The sequence below is a fragment of the Cibotium barometz genome, chromosome 44, assembly GCF_041138505.1.
Source record: "Cibotium barometz isolate CiBa-2024 chromosome 44, ASM4113850v1, whole genome shotgun sequence".
In the NCBI taxonomy this organism is placed as follows: domain Eukaryota; kingdom Viridiplantae; phylum Streptophyta; class Polypodiopsida; order Cyatheales; family Cibotiaceae; genus Cibotium; species Cibotium barometz.
In genome coordinates, this window is record NC_141089.1 from 26,792,749 (window position 1) to 26,811,862 (window position 19,114).

The 19,114-nt window shown below is 40.7% G+C and overlaps 1 protein-coding gene across 1 annotated transcript; it reads right to left on the reverse strand.

Moving 5' to 3' along the window:
* Positions 1-5,416: 5,416 nt before the first annotated feature.
* LOC147613134 (uncharacterized) lies at positions 5,417-6,216 on the reverse strand. The gene has a single exon (XM_086782414.1). It carries the CDS (start codon positions 6,105-6,107, stop codon positions 5,652-5,654), a length of 456 nt encoding a protein of 151 aa, XP_086638540.1. The 5' UTR covers positions 6,108-6,216; the 3' UTR covers positions 5,417-5,651.
* Between the last annotated feature and the right edge of the window lie 12,898 nt (positions 6,217-19,114).

The window sequence follows — 19,114 nt, forward strand, 5'->3', positions numbered from 1 at the left end:
GATTTCCTTTCTCGCATATGGACTCCATTGACAGATAGGCCTGTAAAGGTTAAAGACTGGATTTTTGGCAAGATTTCGAATGGGCCGGATAACCCAGAACATTTAGTTTTCTTTCATTTTTACGGTGGATAGGTTTGTGGCATATTTGGTTAACTAGGAATGCCTTCATATTTGATGCAAAAGTTGGTATTACAACTCACATAGGTCATATAAAAGGGCTACTATTGTGGCAAGTCTCTTCCTTGTAATAGTCAGCTCATTTGGTGGAGAATGACACGGTTATATATTGGATGAGGATACTCCAAGCTACACCTATAGTTCAAAGTAATTAGTGAGGGAAAGCTAGTACATCACATGGCGACCATGTGGCCATTTATGAAGTAATTTTTGGTAATATATCTTCTATTACGAAAAGAAGAAGAGGGAGAGAGAGAGAGAAAGAGATTGTAAAGTAATTTTTGGTAATATATCTTCTATTACCAAAAAAAAAGAAAAAAGAAAAAAAGAGAGAGAGACAAAGATGATAGAGAGAGAGAGAGAGAGAGAGAGAGAGAGAGAGAGAGAGAGAGAGAGAGAGAGAGAGAGAGATGGTAGGAGAGAGCGTGTGTGTGTGTGTGTGAGAGAGAGAGAGAGAGAGAGATGGTAGGAGAGAGCGTGTGTGTGTGTGTGTGTGAGAGAGAGAGAGAGAGAGATGGTAGGAGAGAGAGAGTGTGTGTGTGTGAGAGAGAGAGAGAGAGAGAGAGAGAGAGAGATGAGAGTGTGAGAGGAGGGAGAGAGAGAGAGAGGGAGGGGAGGGAGGGAGGGAGGGAGAGAAGAGACTCTGATAGAAGAGAGAGAGATGGTAATAGATAGAGAGAGAAAGGGAGGAGCTAGGTTAGAGGGAGGAACTAGGGTGGACTGGACTAGGCTAGGAGGTGGTGGGGAGAGTTAGAGAGAGAGTATTCAAAGTAGAGAGAGAGAGAGAGAGCCAAGAAAAGATCCCTCTAAAGCTCCCTCCACCAAGCTTTCTCGTTGACAACCCCCTCAACCTCTAGATGATGATCTACCTCTAGCTTCACCTGTATCTAAGTAGAATACTTGCTCATGTGAAAATTTTAGAGGATGAACCCCCCCCAATATTATCTCCTCACGGATGAGGAGAGAAATCAATTCCTGAAAAATTAGGAAGATTCTCTCAAACTCCAATGGAGGTGTCTGAAATTGGCTATACTCTTTGCCAAGACCATTCAAGGTCAAAGACACCATGATCATCCAATATAAGCAAGGGCATCTACAAGCCCTTTAATCATCACTGAGTAATCATACATACTCAGCTTTCAACTAGTCACATTATGCAACTCCTACTTTAACTACGTCTTTCAAGCTTGGGTGTTTGTACATCTTTATCAAGGTGTCCCAAGCCTCCTTAGGCATTTGTGCATCCTATATATGCATATCATAGAATCTATCATCACACTGACAGTAAACCAATATAGCACCTTTCATTCCGTGCTTTATATGCATGCACCTACTACTGTGGGAACAGATTTTCTTCAGCAATCTCTGGCTCTTTTTCATCACCTATGATGAACTCCCAATATCCTTTTTCCTTAAGGAAATTGGTTATCCTAAATTTCTATGCCTGGAAATTATTCTTTGTGGGAAAAAGGTGTGGGTTTCCTGCTTGAGGTGCTAATTAGGGCTCGCCTTGAGGTTGCCTTTGGGGATGTCTGTACCACTGCTAGTCTAGACGGTTTAGCAAATTCTTTGCCAACTCATATATGCTCATGTTCTTAACTAGGAGTCCAACTGGCACCAACTAGGAACTCTTAGCTATTGAGGCTTTGGATGATATGTCCCCTATTTCTTGTTCAGGTGGATTGACTTCTACATCCTTATCTTCTGGAGATTGTCTACTAAGTCTAGTGCCTCAATAGCACTCATCAAGATGTAGTGCCTAGACCTGTAGAGAGATGGTCATAAAGCCTCTTGCTCTTAAGAACAATCATAAATCAATCGATGAGTAATAGATCATCCAGTCTTTTACAGGTGCTGCATCTCATATGGAGATACTTGCTTCTCGTTGCAATGTAATCCTGCATTGTTTCTCCCTCCTTAAGCTTGTATATCTGTGTTATTGGCACTCATGTTTGTGTTGTGTGTGCTTATTGTTGCATGTATTATGAAACATTGTCCCTTGTGATACAACAAAGAGACATGATCCCTGCGGTTGTTGGACTACTTGTCGGTCATGGTCTGCTTGGAATAAACCTAGCTAAGGATCGATACTAAATGTTTGAAAACATTGTGGCATCCAACATGGTTTGATTGCTTCCTATGGAAGCAAACCTTGAGGTTCTTGGTCTTTCTTCCACTCCTTTACTGGAGCTTCATCTAAAAATAGGGTGGTTGAATTTCTTCTTGATAAAGTTTAAGGCATTATAGAGCCAGTTGGTGAATCAGGAGTTCAAAGGCCCATGGCAAATCTTGTTGCCAAGGGTTCCATTGTTCCTCCACTCGCATATGTGTTTCATTAGCTCATTCCTTCCCAAAGCTTCTCGCTGGAGGTGGATCCAAAGGAATCTAGCCTTCTTAACATGAGAGCATTCTTCTAAGTGGTGATTATTTATTGGGATCGAAAGCTTGGTGGGTGCATATGACATGCCCTCTTGCTTAGCTTATTGACCAAAGCTGCAATGCAAAATTCCTCGTTAAGCCAAGCTGCTTCATGGGTTTCTCGGTCCTGAAACTTGGGGAGGTGTTGGCACTTGCGATGACCTGTGCCATGCTTGAAACAATGGAGGACAATTTGCTCTCGATTTGAATGACCACCTTAACAAAACTGAGTATGGCTGCACATTTTACCGCAAACTCCAATACTCATATTTGAGACAATCAAGGTACTACGGTGGCAAGAAACACTATTCAGGATCCACCTCAAATTTATCCTATCACTATGTAACAACTCAAGTCACAAGATCCGTGCCGTTACGCAACGTCTTAACACCAAACACCCAATTGGGTCCCAATAACCTGGTAAGGGCAACCCACCTTTCTGTGTTTTGGCTTCATTTCTAAATTTGAAATAAGCGCAATGATTAGGACCTGACCCCCTTTGCTGCATTGAAAGCAGACTAAATTTTGAGCTGAACAATAGGCAGAACTGCTCATCCATGTGGGAACTGTGCACGAGCAGGCTGCTTTCAGAGCTGTTAAGTTCAGAAAGAAAAACGCTAAAAGTAAGCACCTGAGCAAAAAAAACAAGGCTACCAGTGATGTGTGTGCTGATACGAGCTTCTACTTACTGGTCTGATAACTCCTGAGGTGCTTGCTTGATGTCAGATGCGTGCTTGCAAATTCCTGTTTGCAAATTTGATAATTATTGCTGAAATGGGGAGAGGAATGGACAAATATACATACTTCAACTCCAGGTGGGTATGGGACTCTGCACTGGCTGGCAGCCTAACCTGATGGTGATCAGACGAGCTCACACTATGCTACAGATGTGGCATGCCACCGATGTAGGTAAATACTTGTACGACGATTTGACAATGCTCCATGCCAATTGAGAAAAAGACAAGCACGACACATGTCAAAAGTACTAATGTCCTTGCTTTCCACAGGTTCGACTGGATCACCCTTGTCCAGGGCTAAACTGCATTTGCAGCAAGCTGGTCAAGGACCAGCCAGGATAGACACCTTGAAGACATCAGGTGCACTGCAGACCACAATGCCCTCCAGAAATACAAGAAGCTGGTAAGCTAAGATCCGATAAGCCAAAATCAGCATATTCTGCTTTGCTGAAGGAAAGGATGAGCCTTAAACGAATCAGCAAAGAAAGAGCTCTCTCCCCATTCAAGATTTGCTATGCCTCAGCTTTAACAAAGAAACCAAGAAGGCACACACAATACCAAAACACAAGGCATTTGTAGGCACAAGTGTAGGGTGAATATGCATGATATAGAGTAAAAAACATAATAAAATGGAAGAGCTTACACTGATCACAAAAACTGGGAGAACGTGAAGGAGGAGGAGGCATGGCATAAAGAATCTCCACTGCCTTATGTAAGAGTCCCAGACCACAGCCAATGCCAACCGGCCAAATGACTGCCTTGTAACTCTCCAGTCACATGATCGTTTCTTTGCTTAGATAGCTGGTTTGTTTTCTTTTCTAAGAGCTAGTCATTTCATGGATTCACTGTAGTAGACATTAGTATATCTTCCTTTCTTTCTCTCTGCTATACTGTCTGCATACCTTCTTCTCCAGGGTTCCAAGGATAGTGTAGCAATTATGGTTGTCATTCCTCTTTACCCATTTCATAATGTTGCAATTTCGACCTTACTCTACAAACCTACCTGTTGACACGCCTGAAAAATACAAACGGTCTTCGGATGACGCACAAGGCATTTCATATCACTTTACTGAGCCGGATGCCGACCTAAGAAGAGCATTCAAGCTAATAACAGCACAATTTGCAGATGCCTTCATAGAAATACACCCTGTCGCGGGAGTGGGACTATGGCATTTTCTTTTCCTCTAGTCCCACAGGTCTCTCATGGCATCATGATGCTCCTCAGTGGTTGAAATCAACTTACATATTGGGGTGATTTTATTCTATTCCGGCTTATAGCCGTTATTGTTGTATGTTTTTTTCATATTTAATATAAGTCTCTTTCTTGAAAAAAAAAAACACCATGTCCATCTGATCCTCCTTACCAACAAATCCACCTGTAGCCCATTACACAGCAAAAATGCAGCCTCTAAATACCTAGCTGCTGCCCATTCAACTTAAATTCAAGCGAGACAAAACAAAATAGCCAATCAAGCTAGTCTCCCCTGCCAACATGTTTATAACAACTGCATTTTCAGCATCCATAATCATAAACAGCGCCATAGCCTTGAAATGGCAAGCTGAACCAACAAAAATTAGTTTTCAGTCATGACTATATTGGCAAGCTGAGAGAACAGGAAAAACCTGAGCTACCTGAAAGCAAATCTGTTCAAGCTGCTGTAGGTCATTAAAAAGCCTATAAAATCCACACAACCGTAACCAACTTCCATGTATCAAAAACTTAACTGCACACATACATAGCCTTAAGTGTGTGCAAGCTTGCATCTGCACATCCATTATACATCCTTGCAAATAAATACACACACAACCATGAAGCATCATCAAAATAAGTCCTTACAATTGTCATGAGCATCCCACGACATAAGTTTATGCGTCCACGATGTCATCCAGGAATCAACTCCCAATGCATAGATTGAGCTCAAAAGTTCCAGATGTCGGCATGGTGCATTTCCGCTAAATAAACAATGATACATTCATGATGCGATACATTCATGATGCATCATGATGCACTTACGAAACAAAACAAAACATCCAAGATAGCTCCAAAAATTAAAACCAAGCATCCACAAGTTAAGCCCATGCTATTCACAAAATTGTCTGGTATTGAATATTAACTTCCTGCTTTCAGATGTACTTACTGCATGTTCCATGTGTATACACTACATCCTCAATTAACTCGCACATTCTTGATGCATCAAAGTCCATATATCCATGATGGATCGTCCATGCATCCAATCAGTAAGCCCACAAATAGATCACATATCTAATGATGAACTTCAATTTTTTGGATGCAGATTTGATGTCTTCTTGATACTGTGTTTAACGGAGGTAACCAGGTATTTTGATGCGGACAAAAAGAATACTCATGACATAGGAGATGCAAACAAAAGAGACACCGGCACCTAGGAATGCGAGGCGGACGGATTTGGCCCTGTTTTTGTCGACTGCGAGGTCGAGGAGGATAATTCCGACGCCGCCCAGGAGAAACATGAAGCCGGAAGAGAGGCCTTCGATGATGTACTGGCCATTGACTCGTCCGGGCAGGAAGACGACCGGCCGGACGGCCCCCGTCACCGGATCCTGCCTGCTGCCGATGCCAGGGGGCTCCACGATGACATCGTACACTATCCCGGACACAACCATGAAGTAGGTCGCCAGCACCAGCGAGAAGACCGTCATCGGCGATGGCAGAGAGAAGGTGGGCACCTTCAACCGCATCCGCGGTACTCGCAGAACGGAGAAGGGTAGCTGGAGAGCAAGAGCGAACGGATCCATTGCTTCGCTCTCTGCTGCAAATTAGGGTTTCTGTGTTGAGAGTGATCTCTGCAAACGCATTTCACTGCTAGTCTCGGACAAATGGTTTCACATACATCGGTCGCCCAAGCTCTCGTCCGACTAGTAGTAGTATTGTTTTTTGGTCCTGCCCTTTCGGACTAGTATTATATATTGTTTTTTTGTCCTCGTTTTGTCAACATCTTGTAGATGGTGGTGTTTCTTTTTATGCTTTCCAATATTTTTCTATTTAAACTATGATTAAGCTGTGAAATTGTTCTTGTAAGTGTGTATTGAAGGATAATTTGTATTTTCTTGAGTGATTGTGTAGCTTAGTTAGCATTCAATTGTTTCATGCTTTGATTTTAGGTGGCGGATCCGAGAAAAAGATTCTCCCAATTCGCATATAATAATTACAAGTTTATGGCTATTGAATGAGGCTTGCATTTCTTGAAATCACTCATCTCAAGATAACATACTATTTTCTTATTTTAGTGTTTATTGATATTGAAAAACTTTTTTTATTCAAGTTTTTATTGATGCCCGCTATCTAAGGTGTTAGGCAAACCCTCACACATGAAGCCACATGCATTGATGTTGAGATGGATCATGGAGGAGCAAATCACGTATGAACTCATCATGTCAAGTGTTGGTGTGCATGTGTTCATCTTGGAGCATGTGCGAGAGGACTCTAGCAACTGCATTGTGCATGTAGTGCTAGGTGGTCGTAATCCTACATGGGATTAACACGGGGATGTAGAGAGTTGTGATACAGATGCAACACAGTAGTAGCTAAGTTGGTAGAAGAGGACGAGTGTTATCCCAAAGATCATGGGTTTGATCCTCACTCACTGTGGTGGATGTACATCCTTGTACAAATTGTTGGCGGTGAGGTGTGTGAGTTGTATACACAAGCCAGGTGTATATAATCGTTTTCTATTAGTTTCAAGCCTTCCTCAAAAAAGAAAAAGAAAAAGATGTGATACATCATTCATAAGTTTGACCTTAGTGAATAAATAGGTGATTAATTTGCTATGTGAAGAACAATAAATTAGGCTAAGGTCTACGAGTAGTCACGCCTCGTATCCTAGGTGGTAGTGCTCCATGGGGGAATGCATTGGCAGTGCAGGCCTCCCCCTAGAATCTAGCCACACATGCTTGGAGTTAGAAGAGGTGGAGTAAACATGGGAAAAGTGGAGAGAATTAATGGGAGGTGGAGTGATTTGTGGGAGGTGCACGAGCCTCTTTGTGGAGTGTATATAATTTGTATTTTACATTCTTTTTTAATAGGTAAGCTTTGTGGAAAACACTCATGTCTGTATCATGACTCTTAAGCTTATTTATAATTGCAAATGTGTTGCTTAATGAGTGTGCTTAGTTTATTCTTCATTGAGTATGCTTGGATGCGTTCATGCTTAATGCTCTTTGACCTTTGTGTGTCAAGTTGAGTGTTCCTAGTTTTCAATTTGGTATTAGAGCTTCTCCTTGAGTGTGAGTTCAGCAAGAGAAGAGTAGTGCTTGAGTCCATTGGTTTGTGTTTGTGAGCAGCCCAAACGGCCTTTCCTCTTCTTTGTGTGAGAATTTGAAATAGCCCAAATGTAACATCTACAGACATGAGAGAGCTAGCTATCTTTGCATGTGAGCTATTGAGTCGAGCAAGAGCTCTTGTGTGTAAGAGGTGGGGGGGAAAGCCCAGCACCGGTAAGGGCTCTTGCCCTACACCACCATGGCATGGGTTCAATACCGCCCCTCCTCCCGCATGCCTAAGTGGAATGTGGTCTGTCCATTTCATCACTAAAAAATAAAAAATAAAAAAATATCCCTTGCAATACAAAAAAAGAGCTCTTATGTGGGGGCTTCCAAAGGCGAGAGGAACAAGTGGAATCTAAAGAAGGGTGATGACTTGAAGTAAGTCAACTGCAATGGTTGCAAAGGCGATGGTGGTGAGTAGAAATATGTGCGTGAGCTGAGAAGGAAAATAAACATAGTGTGTTTTCATTGAAGCAAAGCAAGCATGGAGATCATGGCGGTGGCATGCTGTTGAGATCTGAAAGTCAGCATGGCGGGCAAAGTGGCTGAGTTGAAAGCTTTGTGTAAGCAATGACCATCTCCTCCAAAGCAACAACTAACAATCCTTTGTTCAACCTATGATGTGTCTACAACAATAGAAGTTGGTGGCCAACTAAAGCAAAAGCAAGCTCTATGGCATATTTGTAAGCTCTACAAGTCGTGCAACTCCATATTTAGCGATGGCATCTCAGTTCTAGCAACATGGTGTTACTAGAACTGAGATGAAAGCTCTGTGTCATATCTGTAAGCTCTCTATAGGAGGTGTAGCTCCATATTTAGCAAGATGACATCTCAGCTCTAGCAACGTGTAGCATTCTCTCGACCACAGTGTGCACCATGTGACACTGGCCTTGCCTGAGGTATAGGTGATGTGGGCCATGTGACACTGGTCTTGCCTTGAGGTATAGGTGATGTGGTGTATCTCATATTGTATTTCAACACCAGCATCCCTCCCTCACCAATGGTTCTAGTGTGGATGATTCAAGAGCAAGCTCTGTGGCATATCTGTATGCTCTACAAGTCGTGCAACTCCATATTTAGCGCGATGGCATCTCAGTTCTAGCAACATGGTGTTACTAGAATCAAGATGCAAGCTCTGTGTCATATCTGTAAGCTCTCTATAGGAGGTGTAGCTCCATATTTAGCAAGATGACATCTCAGCTCTGGCAATGTGTAGCATTCTCTCAACCACAGTGTGCGCCATGTGACACTCAACACCAGCATCCCTCCCTCGCCAATGGTTCTAGTGTGGATGATTCAAGAGAACCTGCTCAATACACCAACTACAAAGTTGATGTTTGGTCATGTATTGCACAAGAAGATCAAACTCCCCATCAACTTCTTGTACTCCTTCACCTCCACCATATGTGTCTTCTCTAGATAACTTTGCATCAACCTCCATAAGGGTCAACTAACTTGAACTCAGCTATACCAAATACGTTCAATATTTCCCTTACATACTTCTATTGAGAAATGAAGACGTCGACTCTTGCCAGATGTTAATCCCTTGAAAAATGCATAAGTCCAAGGTCTGTCATTTCAAACCTGGAACTCAACATCTCCTTTATTTGCTATATGTTCTCCTCATGGTTCTCCCAGTTAAAATAAGGTCGTTCACATAAAGAACTATGATAATGTACACATAAAGAACTATGATAACGTACCCTCCCTACTCAAAGAAAATGTATAAATTTATATTTAACGGGCTTTTAGAAAGACCAATACTCCAAACTATGTCTCGATCTGCCGCCAACCTCAAGTGACATGTTTCAGCCCGTATAATACCTTTTGTAATCTGCATACCTTGCCTTCTGGACGACAAAGCCTGGTGGCTTCTCAATATATACCTCCTCCTTGAGATTTCCATTCACAAACTATGTCTCGATCTGCCACCAACCTCGAGTGACATGTTTCAGCCCGTATAATACCTTTTGTAATCTGCATACCTTGCCTTCTGGACCACAAAGCCTGGTGGCTTCTCAATATATACCTCCTCCTTGAGATTTCCATTCACAAAGGGACTTTACATCCATCTCCATCAATGGCCAGTTTCCCCCAATAGCAACCAAAGTGTGGTCAATTTTGATGTGGGGGTGAATGTCTCCAAAGTCAAACCTCAACCTATGTAACTCTCTTCGCACAATGAGCCATGCCTTGTTTTACTCCAATACACCATCAAATTCATACTTAGTTGTTAACCACTCCATTGGTTAACATGGTTTCGCCCACCTGATCTAAAGGCACTTTGCCATCTCACTCGTGCGACCTAAAGTAAGGTAGCACTTTGCCATCTTACTAGCCTGGCCTCCTACCGCAAGGTTCTTTGCCATCTTACCCACCCAAACGGACACTTAACCTTTTTCAGGACGACGCTGGAACATATAAAGTGACGTTACCCTCTACGTTTAATGTCAAATAGGGAAAGTCTATAGACTTAGTGTACATAGTTGCTTAAGACAGTGCTATAATATATAAAGCAGCTTTACCCTCTACGCTTAATGTCAAATAGGGAAAGTCTAAAGACTTAGTGTACATAGTTGCTTAAGACTATTAATAGAGGTCAGACCATTTTAAGTTTTAAGCTCTTTTCCATCTTACCCGCTCGACCTACCGTAAGGCGCTTTGCCATCTTATCGATGCAAATGGGCACTTAACCTTTGTAAGAGGCATTATAACATATAAAGTAGCCTAATCCTATGCTTAATGTAAAATAGGGAAAGTTTATGGACTTAGTGTACATAGTTGCTTAAGACTAGTAATAGAGGTTGGACCATTTTTAAGTTTGACTACTATTGTGTTCTTACATGCTTGATGGATGCTTGTTTGGATGCATGTGATTGTAGGCTTTGCTCTTGCATTAGCTTCTTCTTTTCCGGCCTTTTGTGAAAGAGAACCATTGCAAAGGACCATCTCTTCTTACCTCCATCAAGGCATTGAGAGCTCTCCCTTCACCCCTTTGGCAAAGGAGTATTCTAATGTGACAATGGAGTGAGGATGACGAATGAGCTAGATACCACATAGGAAGTTGCAGATTGTACCATTCTTCCTGACAAACCGATAAGTGCAAGTAATCCCTTCACCCTCCTTTTATTGCTTTTATTGGCTCCCCACAGTGAGTGGGTAAGGGCGCTCCCCACCATGAAGGGTAGAGCTAGTATTACAGGTAAATCAAACCATCCGCGCAAACCCTAAAGAAAATCCTGCTACCAACAAACCCAAATCATCTTTCACTTCCAACCAAACCCTTGTAAGTTTCCTATTTGCACTCAACCCTCTAGTGTGTTGAGCCACCTCGGGTGGTATACCCTTCATTTCCATGTATTTCCAAGCAAAACAGTCCTTGAATTCTTTTAAGAGAGTAATGAGCTCTTCTTCTTCAGCCGCAAATTAAGTCTTTAGTAATGTAGACAAGTTTGGTGTCATCCCCTAGCTGTGCAATATCAACCTCCTTTGCCACTAGCACTTTGGAACTTCAACCCGCATAATCATTCCTACCTTGTGGTCTATCTGGAACCCATCCATGTACTCATGCCTTTCGTTAATCGCACCCAATGGTCTACACCACAACTAACCTCATCAACACCATCCCTCCTCCATGGGGGGATCATGGCGGGGGCACAAGCCTGGCCCATGGTATGACCCATCGCCTGGAGAACCCTTGACCTGGGAGGTTCCTCCAACAAGCTTCCATACCTATATTCTGTGCTTTGACTCCAATTCACCACCAACAAAACCTCACCCTGTGCTAACATATTTATCAAGAAAAGACCCATCTGGGCAAAATAGCCTATCATGTCAAGCTGTCTCGGGCCTCCATCTAGCCATGACAACCATTTCATGGTGGTCTTGGCACTCGTTCCACCACTCACACAGGGTGTGGATTGATTTTCCTAGCTATTCATGTTGAAGGGTCCACATCACTTTTATAACTAATGAAGGCCCAACATGCAAAACCTCTACGTTGCCATCACTTCACATGCTGCCTCAATAAGATGTCCGCTTTGCTATCAAGGCTACCCAAAGCTTCCCATCACTTCAACCATTTTCACACCATCCACTTCTCTACAAATTCACTGCCAACTTGGGTGTGTGACACAAGGACATGGTCACCATTAGGGAGGGGGATATGTTAACCACTTTCGCCCACTCGACCTACCGTAACGCGCTTTGCCACCTTACCCACGTTGAACAAGTACTTAACCTTTGAAGGCACTGGAACAACCTATAAAGCAGCCTTACCCTACGTGCTTAATGTCAAATAGGGAAAGCCTACAAACTTAGTGTACATAGTTGCTTGAGACTAGTAATAGAGACTAGACCATTTTAAGTTTGTTCGGCCTAGTGTGAAAACTTAAGTCACTTGTATATAAGTCATTTTTTATAATTATTAGAAATACATAATCGTTCCCTTAGAATAGTTTTCTTATGACCTCTCCTTCTTCCCTCTTCTTGCTTGCTTGCTATTGAATCTTGCTTGCTTGATTGCATGCTATATAGCTTGCTTGATGGATGCATGCTTGATAGGTTTGATTGTAGGTTTTCTTCTTGTATTAGCTTCTCCTCTTCTTTCCCCACCTTAGATCTCTTCTTGCCTCCATTTAGGCATTGAGAGGTCTCCCTTCATCCCTTTGGCAAAGGACCATTTTTAAGCTTGGCCAGCCTAGCGTGAAAACTAGTCACTTTTATACAAAATATTTTTGACAATAAGCAATACATAATCATTCCCTTTAGTTTTCTTGTGAGTTCTCCTTCTTCTCTCTTCTTTCTTGCGTGCTTGCTATTAAATCTTTCTTTCTTGTTGATGGATGCATTCTAGATAGATGTGATTGTAGTTTTTCTTCTTGCATTAGCTTCTCCTCTTCTTCCCCTGCCTTTTGTGAGACAAAACCACCACAAAGTTAGATCTCTTCTTGCCTTCGTCTAGGAATTGAGAGCTCTCCTCACCTAGTGTGAAAACTAATCACTTGTATATAAATTATTTTTGACAATAAGCAATACACAATCATTCCCTTACAATAGTTTTATTTGCGATCTCTCCTTCTTTCCTCTTCTCACTTGCTTACTTGCTATTGAATCTTGATTAATGGATGCATGCTAGATAGGTTTGAGTGTAGCTTTTCTTCTTGCATTAACTTCTCCTCTTCTTCCCCTGCCTTGTGAGAGAGAACCATTGGAGGATACACTTTTTACTTTTGGAATCCTATTTGGTCTTGTTGGAATTATTCACATTATTTAGAATTTATGGATTTATTTGATGGATATTTATTTTATGTGCAAGCTAGACTGATCACCTCCAACTTGTCACATATTTTGAGCTTATATTGTGAATATTAGTGCAGATCAGTGGGCAGGGTTAGTGTGCGGGATGTGCATGGATCCATTAGGCTTGCTTCGACGAAAATCTATTGATGCATGGCACATGGCAATTATTTATTCGACACAGTGGCAGTGATATTTTATGTGCACGTTAGTGTGCAACATTTTGATATATATTAGTTCTATTTCATAAGTGAACCTTAGAGTGTTCACATTTTTGTATTTAGGCTTATGCAAGCCTAATGGAGATCCATATTTTTGGCTACATGTATTTTTGGCTCTTTCTTTTTGTATAAGGAAATATATTTAAATACACCATGAAGAGGACATGAGCCACTTTCATGGTGGGGGAGATTTAACCCATTCTTGTGTCGCATGCAAAGCTTTCTTCTATTTTGAGCTTGAGTATTTCTTTCAAGTTGATTTTTATAGAGAGCCAACCATGAGCTTCCAATATTGGTATCAAAGCTAGAGAGCCAGGGAACACAGAGAATTGTGCCGTTGTACTTTTCTTGTCAGAGAAAAAAAAGTTATGTATTGGGCACTCAAGCGGCCCACGACTATTGTCCTTTCCGTGAAGGTGAGAGACACTAACACACAACCCCAGGGTGACACCAGTTGTCAGAGCGTCGCCTGTCTACAGTGCACACTGCTAGAGTGGACAGCGCACCGATCATCGGCTAAAACGTACCAACCATCGGCAAACACACCGGCTATCTACTGACCGCCGCCAAATATAGGCGAGCATAAGGGGCATCTAATACAGCTGCCATCGACAACATAAGCAATGCACCGGCGACCTCAACTCCCCACAAATTCCAGTATGGGTGTCTCCTAAGAGACATAAGCAAACAATCTCCTCTTCTTCCCTTTATACCCAGCTTGTTTCCCATATCCAACACAATGTGGGATTATAAGGCACCTGTGTGGCAGCCTGTGGTGAAACCATGAGGAGAAGAAGAAGTAAGAGAGCAAAAGAGAAGAAGAAGAAAAGAAGAGAGAAGAAGAAAGAGAAGAGAAGAAGAAGGAGAGAGAGACGAGGAGGGAAAGAGAAGAAGAGGGAGAAAGAGAGAGAAGAGAAGAGGGAAAAGAAGAAGAATTTAAAAAACAAAACAATATATATATATATATATATATATATATATATATATATATTTTGAAGGGGTATATTTTTCCAATCCTTGTTTCCGCTACATCCCCAATTTCTACCAAGCATCTACAGCCATGGATTCTGATGATGGCACTCAACCACCAACCATTTCGAATGTGTCACCTCTTCTCGCTCCTACTTTGGAGGAGCGCATTCTTCTACTCGAGATGCAACTTGAAGAACAATGCAAACGCCAGCGTGGTCATGAGGAATCTCCTGATGTCATGCCTCCCAAAGATGATCGCTCTTGAGCAAGATTCTCAAATACATTTTTGACTCGTAAAAAGACTCACAAGGACTCCAAGATCAACCATCACGCATTCACGTTCTCCAAATTTGACGGTAAAAAGATGGTCATCTAGTTCTTTCTTGGTTGACTCAATTTAATGATAATTTTGCTGGTGAACGATTTTCTGAGGAAGATAAAATAAAGTGTGCTACTAATCATTTGAGTGATCGAGCTTCTTTGTGGTGGAATGCACTTCACATGGGTCCTTTCAAGCCTCTCACTTGGGATCGATTCCAAGACAAATTCAAGTCTACTTTTCTTCCTCTTCCACCTTAACACTAGTCGAGCATGGAATCTTCTCCGCATGACAGATCGTGATATAGTTTCTCAATACACGGAGAGATTTTGGCAATCACTTCTTATGCTTCGTATGCTCGAGGATGTTCCTGAAGAGTCACTCCAACAAAAGTATGAAGATGGTCTTGAGACAACTATTCAAACGGATGTGAACATGTTCAAGCCAACTTCTCTTGATGACGCAATCTCTCTTGCTTCATGATTCCGAGTGCAAGAAAGGTTTACCTCATCAATTACCTCGCAGTGGTCAATATACTTCTCCACCCAATTGCCAATGTTCTTTTATGGGGAATCAAGGTTTCAGATCTTCTTTTCGACGCCCTCAATTTTGTCAATCTCCTTCATCACAATAACGGCATCCATGGAATGGTAATTTTGGTAATGGTAGTAGCAATGCACACACTTTTTCCAATTCAAATGTAAAGAACAATTTTAATACTACCAACCCAAGCAATGTACACCCCAAACCTAATTCTAGTCACAATAGTAATGCACCCACTCCTCGCCTTACCCAACTTCAAGGCAATAATGTGCCTACATGCTTCAAGTGTCATCGAGTGGGACATCGAGCCGACAAGTGTATCTTTCATCCTACTCAAGTGGCACAACTTCACAATATTGAAGATGACACATATTACAATGGTGATGGTGATACGGCTTTGGATTGGGCGGAAGAACAACTCAACAATGAAGAAGTGGGTACGCAAAGTGAATCGGCATGTACTTCAATCACTCCTCACTCTTTGCTTTGTATGAAAGGATCTATTAATGGAAATGATATCACTATTTTTCATGATGATGGTAGTACGCATGATTTTAAGGTAGTTCGTAAGTTGCATTTGGAGACTCACCCTTCGTGTTATAAGGTTAAATCTGCATTTCAAGGCACACGCTACACGGGCACTCATGAAGTACGTGACCTTGAGATACAAGTTGGACCTTATAAGCAAAAACGAAACTTTCTCATTGCACCTTTGCATTCTAGTGACATCATACTTGGTATGCCATTTAGACATGAATTCAATCCACATATTGATTATTCCATGCAAACTATGGATTTCATACATAATAGTACTCTCATGCAATTAGTTGGTGATCGTTCTCTTGAGATGTATCCATTATTATCCCATACCCAAGCTAGACGTGCACTTTGGAAGCAATCACGTGCATACATGATTTTAGTTAATGAAGTGCCAAGCATATGAAAATAATCTCACTCCTTCTTAGCAAGCATTCATGGCTAAGTTTCAGGATTGTTTTGTAGATGATTTACCTCCTACCTTACCTCTTTCATGTCCTGAAGACCATACTATAGAGATTATTCCAAGTAGCCAACCACCTCATAGAGCTCCTTATCGTACAAATCCTCTTCAACAAAAAGAAATAGAATGCCAAATTAGAGAATTATTAGACAAGAAACTTATTTGACCTAGTAGTTCTCCTTTTGGTGCACCTGTTCTTCTTGTTGAAAAAAAAATAAGACTTACCACATGTGTATTAATTATAAAGCTCTCAATAAGATCACAATTAAGAATAGATATCCCATCTCTCGTGTTGATGATTTGCTAGACAAGCTTAAAGGTGCATCTGTCTTTAGTAAAATTGATTTGAAATCTGATATCATCAAGTTCGAATGACTACTTTTGACATTTATAAAACTTTTATTTGTACACAAACTGGTCATTATGAATTTTTGGTTATGCCTTTCGATCTAACCAATGCACCTGCTACTTTTGCATGCATGATGAATCATATATTTCTTGACCATCAGAATTGCTTCATTGTTTTCTTTGATGATTGACTTGTCTTTAGTAAGAATCATGCCAAACATGAAGAGCATGTTGCATTAGTGTTTAATCTTCTTAAAGAAAATCAACTTTATGCTAATCCAGATAAAAGTCTCTTTTTCCAAGATGAAATTGAGTACTTAGGCCACATTTGTTCAGGTGAAGATATCAAAGTTGATCCAAAAAAGATAAAAGTCATTGAGACGGCCTACTCCAACACGTGTTAAAGAAGTTAGATCTTTTCTTGGATTGGCTGGTTTTTATCGGAAGTTTGTTCATAATTTCTCATTGATAGCACTTCCTTTGACAATGTTGCTTAAGAAAGGTCTAGTTTTTTGATGGGGTGAAAGCCAACAAAAATCATTTGATAGACTAAAATATGTGTTGACTCATGCCCCTATCCTCCAACTTCTAGACTATACTCAATCGTTCTTCCTCATTAGCTAGTGGCTCAGGAATCGGTGTTGTCTTCATGCAAGATGGACATCCTTTAGCTTATGAGAGTAGAAAATTGACACCTTCTAAACTTTCGTATAGTACATATGACAAGGAGTTATTAGCAGTTGTCCATGCCTTACGCATGTGGAAGCATTATCTTATGGGTTCTAAGTTTATGATTAAGACCGACCAATAAAGTATTAGATATCTTCTTAATAAACCTCTTATCTTAGACTGCCATATTAAATGGGCATCTTTTATTTAGAGTTTTCATCCTCTTATCCAATATCAACCTGGTAAAGAGAATGTAGTGGTTGATGCACTTAGTCATCGACGACCTTTTATTTCTAACATTTCAGTGCTTGGAATTCATTCCTTGCATGATATGCGTGATTCATATGTTATAGATCCTCATTTTCCTGATGTTTGATACAATTTAGAAACTAATAATTAGTTGCCTCTTCATGATTATGCATATAATGATGGTTTCATTTTCTTTCAAAAGCGTTTATGCATTACACTTCCTTATAGATCTTTTATTCTTGAAGAGATGCATCGTCCCCCATATGTTGGCCATTGTGGCATTCTCACTACTCTTCGCACCATAGAAGAATATTTTTATTGTGGCCACAATTAAAACATGATGTTGCTTCTTTTGTATCGGAATGCGTGATATGTCAACGAGTTAAAAGACGCCAAGGAAAACAGTATGGGCTACTCATGCCTTTACCTATTCCTCCGCCGGCACCATGGGAATAAATTTCTATGGACTTTATAAATGGTTTACCTACCACATCTTCTCGAAATGATATGATATGGACAATTGTGGATAGGTTAGTAAGCAAGCTTATTTCATTGCATGTTGTAACACATTGAATGCTTCACATGGTGTACAATTTTTTATCAAAACTATCTTCACAAATCATGGATTACCTAAAGTCATTATTTCATATCGTGATTCTTGTTTTTGTAATCATTTTTGGATGGCATTGTTTTCAAACTTAGGCACAAAGATTGATTTTAGTTATGCATATCATCTAGAAAGTAATGGACAAACTGAGGCCACAAACAGCACTATTTTACATCTTTTAAAGTCTTACACTATCTCATCTCTTGCAAATTGGGACCAACATTTGCATCTTTTGCAATTTGCATATAATAGCACACCTCATACAACCACTACCAAAGCTCCTTTTGAGATTGTCTATGGTAAAAAACTTCCAACTCTAATTACTTTCTCATGAAGTTCTAACGGCCGATGATTTTGTCGTAACTTATAACCGTATTTTAGCTGAAGCTCATGAGTCTATTCTTAAGGCTCAACAAGCTTACACTAAATAGGCTAACAAGCATAGAAGACCAAAGACTTTTGAAGAAAATGATTTAGTTTGGCTTCACATAGAAAAGCAGAAACATCTAACCATTAAATTATCTCTAGGATTTTATGGGCCTTTTAGAATAACTGCTAAGGTCAATGACAATGCTTATCATTTGTCCCTTCCTGACCATTGGAATATTCATAATTACTTTCACATTATTCTACTTAGACCTTTTAAAGGTACACCACCTTCTACCCCATTTATGATGACCCGCCTCTCCTAGAGGCTGATGAAATGGCAATGTTTATGTCAGATATTTGGTTAAGTACAAGAATCATCCTGTAGAAGAGTACAAGAATCATCCTGTAGAAGAGTCTCAGTGGATTCTAGACCATGCACTTGCTACACACTCTGTCCTGATCGACTCCTTTCACAAACAATTGTAGTGAATTTTACACTTGGTATTGAGACCAGTGTAATTGTGTGGTCGTCACCAATTTGAGGTATCACACGATTGGCAGTTTATTTTTATATTTGATATTGATATGTGTGAAGGTCACTGATTTGAGGTATCACACGATTGGTAGTTTATTTTGGTATCTGGCATTGATATGTGTGAAGGTCACCGATTTGAGGTATCACACATGATTATTTTCCATGCAAAGGTCACCAAATTGAGGTATTGCACACGAGGTTTTAATACTGTGTGAACTTTTGATGGATATTTTTAATTTGCTATTTTCTTTCATGCAAAGGTCACCAAATTAAGGTATTGCACGTAGCTGTTTAAATATGCAAAGGTACCGACTTTGAGGTATTGTATGTTCAACAACTGAGGACAGTTG